The 11,827-nt window shown below is 42.2% G+C and overlaps 1 protein-coding gene across 2 annotated transcripts; it reads right to left on the bottom strand.

Annotated features, from left to right (window-relative positions):
- Positions 1 to 2,904: 2,904 nt before the first annotated feature.
- Positions 2,905 to 8,216, bottom strand: ccnj (cyclin J). Of its 2 annotated transcripts, XM_076077350.1 has the most exons (5): positions 7,794 to 8,216; positions 5,888 to 6,098; positions 5,498 to 5,797; positions 4,541 to 4,700; positions 2,905 to 4,307 (listed from the first exon to the last, which is right to left on the bottom strand). In XM_076077350.1, exons 1-5 carry the CDS (start codon positions 7,860 to 7,862, stop codon positions 3,974 to 3,976), a joined length of 1,074 nt encoding a protein of 357 aa, XP_075933465.1. In that variant the 5' UTR covers positions 7,863 to 8,216; the 3' UTR covers positions 2,905 to 3,973. The 2 variants fall into 2 exon arrangements, with proteins under 2 accessions (XP_075933465.1, XP_075933464.1); XM_076077349.1 differs by having other exon boundaries at positions 5,498 to 6,098.
- Between the last annotated feature and the right edge of the window lie 3,611 nt (positions 8,217 to 11,827).

The raw sequence follows: 11,827 nt of genomic DNA, 5'->3' as shown, positions 1-11,827 counted from the left end.
AGCGAACTATTGGGCTACATGATAAACACGCACATTGTTTGCGTAATGGTTCTCGATGTGGTGTGAACGCAGGCATTCGTTTCAGTCAGAGAGGCGTACATTTTTTCGTCACAGTCATCTTTTAAATGATCCTTCTCGTGAAAAGTGTGCTATCGGCCCTGGCAACGTGGGACACGGCAACACACCAAAGTGTGCCCCGGAGCGGCCCTCACACCGGTCTCCTCGTGTTATTGTCTTCAGAGACACAGAGAAACGGGAGCTTTCGCCTGCATGCCCCGAAGGAGCGGTTCGACTTCACAGTCCAAGAACAGCTTGACAAGTGAGGCTGCTTTCACTGAACACAGCCCAGTCTGAGATATAAAACACAAAAGCTTTTTTAATCTACTTTACTACCTCACTTTTAACCAATGACATACCAGATTTAGTCAAAACCAGTTAGATAATATTCCTACGTTGCACATCAAAGAGTTATTTAGTGTTGGTAGTTCTGCTGTTTCGACATGATGAGTAATCCCCTGAGCACTATAGCTCTATTTCTGTTTTAAGCATGCTTTTGTCTAACACCTAAAGAGACAAGGCCTTGATTCCGATGGTCTGAATGATGACAGGCCTCTGATCAAATTGTCTTTTCGGTTAGGGCTAGCTTCCTTCCGTATATAACCTAAACCGATTTCCTGCAAGTCACAGACTCACTTTGCGAACGACTAGTACGAGCAGTTAAGGAGTAACGTTATGAAGTGTAGAGAGCCAGAGTAAATCTATAAAATGTTTCCTTCATCCGTAGGAGAGCATATTGCTATTGCCAGAAGAGTAACACATTTTGTCCGACTCATTTTCTTTATCCAGCATAGCATTGATAGCTAGCTAATTCCACCATGCTTTAATGCTACACTGGTTCTCCTCTTTACATATATCGTTATGTGACTCATGCATGATGTCCCACAATATTTTAGGCCCCTTTCTGTTTTGAAGTAGATGTTCATCCAAGACCACAACATTGAACAAAATAATGTCCCCTAGTTGCTATATGCTGAGGTTACACCGCTCTATTCTCATGGCCTGTCTATGGACAGAATGCAAGGAAAGGTCCTGCTGTTGAACATAAATCTGCAAAACACCCGTTCTATAAAGTCCATTTAAAAGTGTGTTTGAATGGGATGAATGGGATTTAGAATGCCTTTAGTGTGCTTATTATTTTGACTAATAAAAGGCAACTTTGCTGCACATCACTTTTGCTCTCTGGGATGTGAAAACTTTGAAGCTCAATACCTCAAAGCCACTCCGACTGCAGATGGAACGCCATTCCAAGGTCGCAGCGATAATAGGCTGAATTTACGGCGTAAAATAGTGCTGTCATCAAGACAAAATTCATGGAGTTTGGACGAAACACAAGCTCCTGTCAGTGTGACAAAGTATATTATCAACATTTCTATTTCTATTTCTATTTAGTTTTATGGATAGACTGGATGTTTAATAGTGACAAGTTCACTGAAAAGTCATGCTCCACTTCAGACAGCCTGCTGTGCTTACGGCTGATCGATGGCACAACAAGTTCTCTCCAAGGTCACCCCGATTCATCAGAGAATCATATCGCACTGTTTATTACGTTCATAAATGTGCATTCTGAATATGAAAACACAATTCGAAAAAAAACGTGTTAGTGCTTTTAGCATTGGTGGAGTAGCAGATGGACAGGTGGGCGGATGGCTTCTTTCAGATGAAACATTTTAAGAACCACAGAAAAGTATTTTTAAGTCACTTTCACTGCTTTTTTCCTGAAGTTTGTTGACTCAACCCATGCTGCCTGTTGGGAAGGCTTCAACCCCTCCATCCTTGTTCACTGTGGTTTTCCTGCATCATAATAAATTGTTTGGCATAGTCATCAATCTTGGTCCACCTACTGGTTTGGCAACTAAACTGACTCCTGCAGCAAGCGGATGCCGTGGATTTGTCTCAACGGCCAGAGGACTTTGATCCTCACCACCAGGTTCATCAGTCTGCTTCCTCCTCCACAGGAAGCTCGGCAGCGAATCACTCCAGAGCGGAAATGCTATTTCAGTGGCTCTGCCGCACCGTGACGTGTGCAGGAATCAGGAGTTCATCAGAGGTTTTGCATTTCCGTCAGACCCGACCACATAGCTTTATAGCAGGAACTGACTTTAATTAGAAACTATCAAGACCCCTTTCAGGGGTTTCTTTCAAAGCACAGCGGAGGAGAAACAAATGAACGTGCATGTTATGTAACTTAATAGAGACTGGCTTTGTGTCTGATTCCAAACATTTTTTCCTTTTCCTCTGATGTCCAGGGAGAGTGGAGGCACGGGGTTCACCTCATGAGGCACACAGTGTTAATGTACTAGAATGAACATTTAGCTCATTCCTTTTGTAAGTGCAGAGCCTAGAACACAAGAATGAGATTGGGTGGCACCTCTGCATCATCGCCTTTTATCACCAGATCTAGGACAAGTGTTGAAATACACATTTCTGAGACAGCACCACATGCAGGAAGATAAGAGCTATGAAGCCAGAGAGACGGACATAAATGTGGCACACACTGCCCTCTGCAGACTGCAGATCGCCATGTCAACAGACAGAAACTATTAATGGCAGTATATGCCGTTTTTGTTTTTTCCTTTTCAGTCGTCATTTATGATGCATTGCTTTAGCGGTTTGAGGACATTTGATGTCTTTATTGGATAGCCAACAGTGGAAATAACAGGAAATTAGGGGGGATTTTACACCACATACAGCTGGTCTGGATATTACATGTTATTTTTTATTATTAACTGGCTGCTGTTGCCACTGGTTCCAACACATCACCTAAAATGACATGTATACAAAAACACCTGCAGCATTTGACACAGATTTTTCAAATCTTCTGACAAGCAACCTGGAGACTGATGCTAGATATACAATCAGGCCGGGGGCCACTTTATTAGACACACCTATACAATCTAATACATCTATTTTTACATCAGTAAAAGTGGTGTTGTACTGGACTACATTTTATTGAGGTGTTATATATTATTGGTCCTCTCCATGTACACGCATGAGGGCAGAATATAAGAAAAACAGGTGATGTTTATTATGCCATATGTCAAATTCTAAATATGCAGGAGTCCATCTTGCTTCATGGGCGGGTTCTCGTGTCGTTCCTGTCGAAGAAACTCTGGCACGTCATGTTTGTTCGTCTCAGAATTTCAAAAGAGATCATTTCTAGGCGGTATCAAAGAAGTCAACAGGACACAAATCTCAGTTCAACCAACACAGATTTGTATTTTATTTAAAACTATCATCATTCAAGTGCACAGCACTGACTGAAATCCTCCGTGTCCAGAAGAGCAACAGTTTTCTCCGCAAACAAATCGTGACATCTAGAGGAGAATTTTTTATTTTCTCAGTTTTGCAAACGACACTCATCACAAAAAAAAAAAAAAGAAAAAAAAAAAAAGGAAAAGTTCGAGGTACATAACACCTACACAAACTGTGCTCTCCAATCTCAACCACAAACCAAGTCCCTTTTTTGTAACTGGCCTTAAACTTAAAGGGTAAAGGCATGAGGTATTTCGTACATTCAATACTCTTGAGGTAATTTGGCTCAAATAAATACAAGACTTTTGGTCTGTAGCTAAATTATACTTTGACACTAGTGGGTGCAGTGGTGCAAACTCTGCCTCTAGCCCACCTCGCGACAACATTCACACCCGACATCTCAAACAAACAGAAATCTTAATACAGGCTTTACGCAGAACATCACTGCAGAGCACCCGTATTGCACGTTACGCACACCTTGTGGTTCAAAGTGCTGTAATAATCTCATCAAGTCTCTCCAAATTAAAAACACTTATTTCTCCTTCAATGCGTTCCATCGTGTTCAAGAGAAACAGATCACCATCTCTTATGTCTTCCTACCGCCAAAAAAAAGGAATAAATAAAATTAAAAAAAAGAAGGACCACATCCTGAAAAAGCCCATCATCTGTCGAAGCACGGGGCGGCGCAGGTGTAGTGCATGCTGACTTGGTAGGCCCTGTTGGGAATGCTGGACTTTGGATCCTGCGAGGCGCCGACGGCCTGCGCGTTGCCGTTGGGAGCCTGCAGGCTGAGGTAGGAGGCAGGCCGGTGGTTCGGGGCCAGGGCCGGCTGCGGCGGGGCCTGCTGGGGGTACTGCAAGCTGTGCCGGTGCAGGTACTGGGTCACGGTAGCTGTCTGGCCTGAACCGTGGTACACCGCCTGGCCCTGCTGCTGCTGCTGGCCGGGCTGCTGGCACTTCTGCTTGTTGGCCTCTTTGACGTCACCATCATGTGCACTAGAAAAATAAAGAAAAAAAAGGAACAAAGGCGATTAGTGAAAAGACCCAGCACCGTGAGGTGAGCACTAACGTGTTGAATGCGGAGCGTGAAATGTGTGAGCTCCTATTGTTCTCATATAATGTGGCAGAACTTGTCGTCGGTATGCATCAGTTTTAGGGTTTTTTTAGCGGCTGAAATGAGCGTGTATGCAAATTCGGCGTTGTCTGAGCCACGGACGGGGTTTACACACATGAGTAGTTTCTCGGCACACGGGACCAGGTTCTCCCACGTGTAGCTTGTGAGGTGCTGCAGTCGGGGCGGCCATGTTGGAGACAGGTGGAGGACCAGGCGGGAGGTGACCACGCACGCGGCGGACACCAGCGAGGGGGCAAAACACAAGAACATATGATCTGAGGGGAGGGAAAGAAAACAGTAATGCATCATCACATGCAGTACAAAGAAAACAAAAAAACTGTGCTGCAAAACAAGCCAAAACATCATAATCGGTCAAAAAGGAGTTACGGCAGTCATTTAATGTTTGTTTTATCATATGTAATATTATCATTCCATTAACATTTCTATGAAAAAAGCATATAAAATTTGCTGGCTGTTGAAGCTCCGTGTCACAGAAAGACAACCAACTAGACAGCTAAAAACAAGAGTGCTATATCAAAGGGAAAGCTAGCTAGTGAGATGGACACGGCTAGCCTTACCTAAAGCTACATTTATGGTTGTCAGTTATTGAAAAAAATATCAATTTTGATGAACCAACATGATTCAGTTTGTTTCCACACAACTAAGTAAATTCCTCATGAAAACCAACCATGAAAGAGAACAAAAAAAACTAGCTTAACTCATGCTAAGGCTAACGAGCATAGCAGAGTAGCTTTTGTTCCGACTCTCGTGGGATTCAAGTGATTTGTTGTGGTTAAGCTAACTTTAAGTCACACATTTAAATGTATTAAATTGTAAATTAATTTCTTATAACGAACTATGAAGCGTAAACAATTATTATTATTTTTTTTAAAGTCTGCATTTTCCATGGCACAGTGGGAAGGCTATCCAAGTAAATTAATGTCGGCCAGCCTGAAAACTTTAAACTCTTTTAATTCTGCCGTTCAATGTCCGTACAGTATGTAGGGAGATGTGAGTGAAGACAGTTAAATCAATGTCATTTCTATACATTCTCAAATCAAATGCAACTCACCTTGCAAGGAAACCTCCAGGAAGTAATCGGCATACTTGGCCATGTATAGTTTGGTCTTCTCCAGGCAGGTCATCGGCCAGCCGTCATGGAGGTCTCCCTCGTGGACGGCGATAGAGAGGTAGTATTCTATGAAGTGAGCTGCTGTGGGGAGGTACAGGTTCCACTGGAAGGATTCCAGCAGGAGCAGCTCCATGTGAAGTAAACCCTGCTTGGTCAGCACCAGGTTCATGGAGCTCATGCAGCCCAGGCTGTTCAGGGTCTCCAGCTTGGGCACCCGGTCCTCCCTTTCCTCAAATTTACCTGCAGCGAAGAAGAGTTGCGAAAAGAACATCACACCGTGCATGCAGGGACCAGAAAACGTGTCACATGTGTGTTCGAGTGTGATCTTACTGGCCAGAAGAAGACACGAGAGTGAGACCATGTGAAGCTGCTGCACCGTGACATCGTAGCGGTCCATGAAGAGGTCCAGCAGGTAGACGCCCAGGTGTCTGGCTGCTGGACACAGCCGGAAGTGGTTGCTGACGATGGCTATGAGGTCTGCAAAGTACCGTCTCAGGTTGAGCTGAGGGGACTGGCCTTTGTAGGATGGCAACTTGAGCTCCTGTTGGACAACATATCAGACTTGACCGTCGCTAGATTTTGGTTTGACCCTGCGATAACACTATGTATACACATCCAACATGCAAAAACATACTCAATGTACACACTGGAGACACTTGGTATGGGCCAATATCAACTCCTCGCAGATATAATGTACGTGTTGGCTGGTGAGCAACAGGACAATTCAGTGTCTTCACTACATACAGTGGGTACGGAAAGTATTCAGACCCCTTTAAATTTTTCACTCTTTGTTTCATTGCAGCCATTTGCTAAAATCAAAAAAGTTCATTTTATTTCTCATTAATGTACACTCAGCACCCCATCTTGACAGAAAAAAACAGAAATGTAGAAATTTTTGCAAATTTATTAAAAAAGAAAAACTGAAATATCACATGGTCATAAGTATTCAGACCCTTTGCTGTGACACTCATATTTAACTCGCATGCTGTCCATTTCTTCTGATCCTCCTTGAGATGGTTCTACTCCTTCTGTTTTTTTCTGTCAAGATGGGGTGCTGAGTGTACATTAATGAGAAATAAAATTAACTTTTTTGATTTCAGCAAATGGCTGCAATGAAACAAAGAGTGAAAATTTTAAAGGGGTCTGAATACTTTCCGTACCCACTGTAGTTTTGTCCACCACACAGCAAAGACAAGATTTTTTTTACATTTGCACAGGGGCGTTTCTAGGATTCAAAGAAAGGGGGGGCTTAGCCCCAAGGGGAGTGGAATGTTTGCCGGCAATTTTTTTTGGGGCCGTGGATATCCATTGTTTCAGACAGTTCATAGATTGGTTCAATCAGAAGGAGTGTGATTTTGCTCTATAGTTTTGCTTGCATTCAGTATATGATAACACAAGAGACAGAATTTCAGGGGCATCGTGAAATTTGACAACACAAATATGAACTTTTCTCAAATAAAGAGAGAAATAATTTTCCTGCTTGTAAAGGAAAGACAGATAAACTAGCTTTCATATCCGTGTCACTCCAAAATCCTAATTCTTAAAGGGACCGCACACAATGGATGGAGAATGGACCTGACAGTGTCAACTTTATATCGTTAGGTATGATGATAGGCTGTTGGATTGCAATTTGAAGGGGGAGAAAACATACAAACCAGAACACACGCACATATGTAGCATGTTAGAGTTATAAATAACTTGTCCATGTGAGAAACAATAGTTTAATTTAATGACGTCACCAAAAAAATATATATATATTTTTTTAAATCCAATAATGCCAAATTATTTGGGGGGGCTGAAGAACATTTTAGGGGGGCTTCAGCCCCCCTAAAATGCCTAACGACACCCCTGCATTTGCATAATCTTTCGCTGATGTTGGCATTACTTATTGTGGGCCCAATTTCTTTAATTATAAGAAGAAGAAAAAATAGATAAATAATAATAAGGGGATTCTTAAAAAAAAGTTTTGTTTTTTATTTTACAAATGACAAATCAGATTTTTTTTTCTGCCTAAAAAAAATTAATAAAAGATATTCAATAGATCACAGATTCATGAGGGGGTGGTATGTGTATACACAGACCAGTAAAGAAACAAATAAAGAAACAAGAACAAGATGATATGCACAAAATGTATGCATGACACAAGAGAATTTAAAAAAACACTTAAAAGTGACTTATTTCACTTGTTGCTACAACGTGTCTATCCTGGCAGCAATCACTGAAGTGTCCCACTCACTTTGTATCGGAGCGCCTGGTATATGTCTGCAGCGAGTTGTCCTTTCCACCATTGGTCCTCTAGCTCCATTTATCACGGTGCTTTGGAAACCTCTTGAAGGCAGAACACACGAGAGGCAATCGCTCAACTGAGACTTGAAGTGCACACGGGGACAAATAACAGCACGCAACAGCCGTTCAAAGTTAGTGGATCGAAGTGGGCACCGGGGACCAACCCGCCGTCGTCGGTGGTGTTTTCATAAACTGTAAAATTAAAAACGGTTGATGGTGACGCTTCAAAAGGGACTCACCCGATGAGCACATGTAGTGGATATTACCGGCAGTTTCACTGACGTAAACTTCGATTCAAACTAGCCGGACATGCTTGCTCACAGTCATTGTTGTAGTCCGTCAGGCTGCGAGGCTCCACACGAGTTCAGCAAACACCCCCTGCTGCGTTCGAGTGCTACCGGAAAAACATTTTCAAGTTGTGTGCGCAGGAACAACCGACGCGAAAGAAGCCGGGGAAAAAGCCGGACAGTGGTATTAGCAAGTGGGGGAAAACAAAACGTAAAAAACAGATGTTTATGCTACAATGTCTGCTTCAAGACTACATTACTGTCATGTCTTAGTATGGTTCAAGCTTGTCTATGCCACACAATTACATTTGCCGTCGTACACGCTTCATTCATTGTTGAAATTATTTTCTCAGTTTTGGTAGAATGACATTTCGAATCAGAAAATCAGGTTATTTTTTTTCTCCCAAAGGGAACTTTTACGGTAAGTACTGCGTTTCCGATTAGCACTTGAAGGCATCGCCCTATCGCCAATATCCAATCAATTGGCCTGATGCAGCCAAAGGCCAATGAAGGGGAATTAGAATTGGCGAGGATACAGTTTTTTACAGCAAGATATTCACAACACGCCACATCAACACAACATACATAACAAAAAATGTGGCCAATAAAATTTCAAATTATTTATGAAAAACAGCAACAACAAAAAAATTCAACAATTCACTGGTAAGCCTACTTTTTGCACTGAAAGTCAAGTGTTGGGTTTGCACCATCTTGTTTGTGCAAAGTTTTGATGCGATACCGGCCGGATTTACAGTTGATCTTGCAATAAAGCTTTCAATAAAACTCTGTGAGAAATAAGACTGTTGTGTCCTTGTTGCAGAAGTCATTGTATCGTGGCAATGACTGTTTAAGGGGAAAAAAATCTTAAATTGTAGAAAGGAGGGATTTACCACTTTTACATGCATCACTTGAAACCAATCTTATTTACTCCCATGGGGCCTCCATACGATGTATGGTTGGTTACATATTGTAGGATGTGATAACCCTGGTGAATGACAGTGACTAGGCACGATACATACCTATTATATAAATATGTATCTTGTTATATCTACATAATGATTATCCTAGAATAAACGGATGCAAGGTTTGGGTGTTCGGCTATAGATATCCTATTCGTTTTGAACTGATATCTCACTACAGTACATAACTGTCCCTGTTTGCCTCACTCTCTTCCATAAGCCCCGAGGCACACTGAGCATCCCTCAGCTCTCTCTCTATCATGAAGTACAAAGTGAAAAAAAAAACAGTTTGGAAGGGACTGAAACTCGCAGAGCGCGAATTCACACGTGTTGTGTGCATTGAATGTAGCAAATATAGTGCAAATCTGAACAAAAGGAAAAAATAAAACACGTGTCTGGGTCATCGAGTCCTTTTCGTGGTACAAATTCAAAATGGGTCAGTTTGCCCCAGCAGCGCTGCACAGTTCAATTTGACCCATATAGGTTGAAGCGACATCAATGTTACAATGGCTTCCCTGTCTTTCAAGGGCAAACAAACTGAATCTAAAGGAAGTAAACACACCCTCTCTTTAATTCTGTGATGTTCTGTGGGGAGCATAACAGTGCAAAGACATCATACTGGTTCCATGTTGTGCTTAGATAATAACAAAAAGAGCCGTCCAGGGATTGGGGCTGCATGCAGTAGGGGGGGGGGGGGGGGGTCTTAAGAGGATTGGTAATGCTGGCTGCTCGGTGGTAGAAGCAGCTCAGGTGGTGTGTAGTCTTGTCCTCAATGGGCCGGAAAAATGTCTCCCAGAGGAAACAAATGGCGCCCTGCGTGGAGGGAGCTGGTGGCCCGTCCTTTCTGTGCTTTTCTTCCCCCCGGTGTCACGCAGAGCCTCGGTGAAGGGCAGCCATTGACTTGCACAGAAATGCGAACAACCCACTGCTGTGCTTTCTCCATAAGAAAGCAGAGGGTGTTAAGTGGCGAGTCAGCTATTGATATTACACTGGAGCACTTCTGCCTGTGTGTCCTCCTCGGTGTTTTGCAGGGAACACAATCCATTTTACGTCTTAAATATTCTGGTCAGTTGTGTTGGTGACGCCAAAAAATTTAGAATGACTCACCCGGTTTCTTAATGTGAACCATTGTTTATTTTTCTTTTTTCTAGGGTGACACAAATGTTCATCTTTACCTTATCTTAGTGTTTTTTGGGAGGGCTCTGTTGCAAGTTGTTGGCAGCACAAAGGTCACTCATATAGAGTCTCACTTAAGATTTAATGACAAACCGACTGACAGTCCATATGCAGAGTCATTTCTGACAAAGTTAAGAAGTCACATGTGCAGGTGACCTTCGGGCCGTGTGAGCAGTATGGTCCAACATGTAAAAAGTCAGTAAATACAAGATGACTTGCTTCCAACTGCCAACACGTAAAAAGTCAGTAAATACAAGATGACTTGCTTCCAACTGCATGAAATGACACATGAAAAAGAATCGCTACATGACTCTAAAACAGCTGGTTCTCAACCTTTTTGAGTTGCGACTCCCCTCAGACGGTGTTTGTGACCTCCCCAGCTTTGTTTAGTTTTAACTGCTAGGCGTTGTCCAATGTGCTCCAGGCACTGAGGATCTTTGATGCGTTACGTGAACTTTTCTCTCCCCTCTGACCCGCCGGAAATCCCCTGTCAGAAGCTCATGTGCAATAAAATCTATTGTTATCATAGAGAAAATAATATCACTGGTACGGTAGATGTAATGTAAAAGAAAATGTACTCTAAACTTTATTTCTAATATGTTCTTTCATTTTTTTATGGGAAACGAATTCCTCACAGAGTCTCATTAAAGATCACTAAAAGTGATGTGAAACTGGTGTGAAGTAATCCACAGCATATCATCTATTACAGTGTCTCACATTTACTGGTTTACTTGTTGAACTGTGTGGAGTAGCCTGTCATTGTATGTTAATGCCATTTGTGAACTGCCTGGCAAACCCTAAGGGTTCCAAAGTGATTTGCCAGATAATAGGCCTTATTATTAATATTATTGTTATTACCTACTGAACATGCCCAGAATAGCAACACGGCACATGCTTGAGAATCAGCAAAGAGAAACCCCCTAACTGAGCGTGAAGGGGGGGGGGGGGGGGGGGAAATCTAAATTTTATTTTGTGTTTTCACATAAACATGTTTCATTCCAAAATAATTCAGTTTTGTATTAGATCATATTGTCATTGCTCCTTTGTTGAACTAACCAGTCTCTTTTGGTTTTCTCTGGTAACTTATTGTTATAAATTTAGTACTTAAGTTTGATTACGCTATACAGCTTTTTACTTTTTTTTGTGACAAAAGCTAGAATAAGAACAGCACACTGATCAGAGGTTATGAATTGTTTATAGATTATAACTTTACATTGTATGTATTTTTCCCTCTCGATCAGGAGCCACTCTCAGTGGCTTTGAGTGTGTTTAGAGGCTGATACATGTGTTTTCACTCCACACTTACACAGTATTGCAGCATGCTTTAATAGCTAAACATCTTCTCTACTTTCATAGTTCCCTTGTGTGTTGAAATGGGCACATCTGGTCCTAATATCGGAGTCTGACAGTGCAGGGGGGGAATAAACTGCTTGCCTGGCAGCTTTAATTTACAAGGATACACTAAGTATCCAGCACGGGGATTGTGGGTACATTTTTTTCACTTGCAGCTCCCAGTTGATGTTAGTTTGCATCATTTTTTGGGGGGGAGGGAGGGGAGAGGG

Source organism: Anarhichas minor, unplaced genomic scaffold, assembly GCF_050575085.1.
Source record: "Anarhichas minor isolate MPS153535 unplaced genomic scaffold, ASM5057508v1 ptg000058l, whole genome shotgun sequence".
In the NCBI taxonomy this organism is placed as follows: Eukaryota; Metazoa; Chordata; class Actinopteri; order Perciformes; family Anarhichadidae; genus Anarhichas; species Anarhichas minor.
This window is presented reverse-complemented; position numbering and strand designations above follow the sequence as displayed.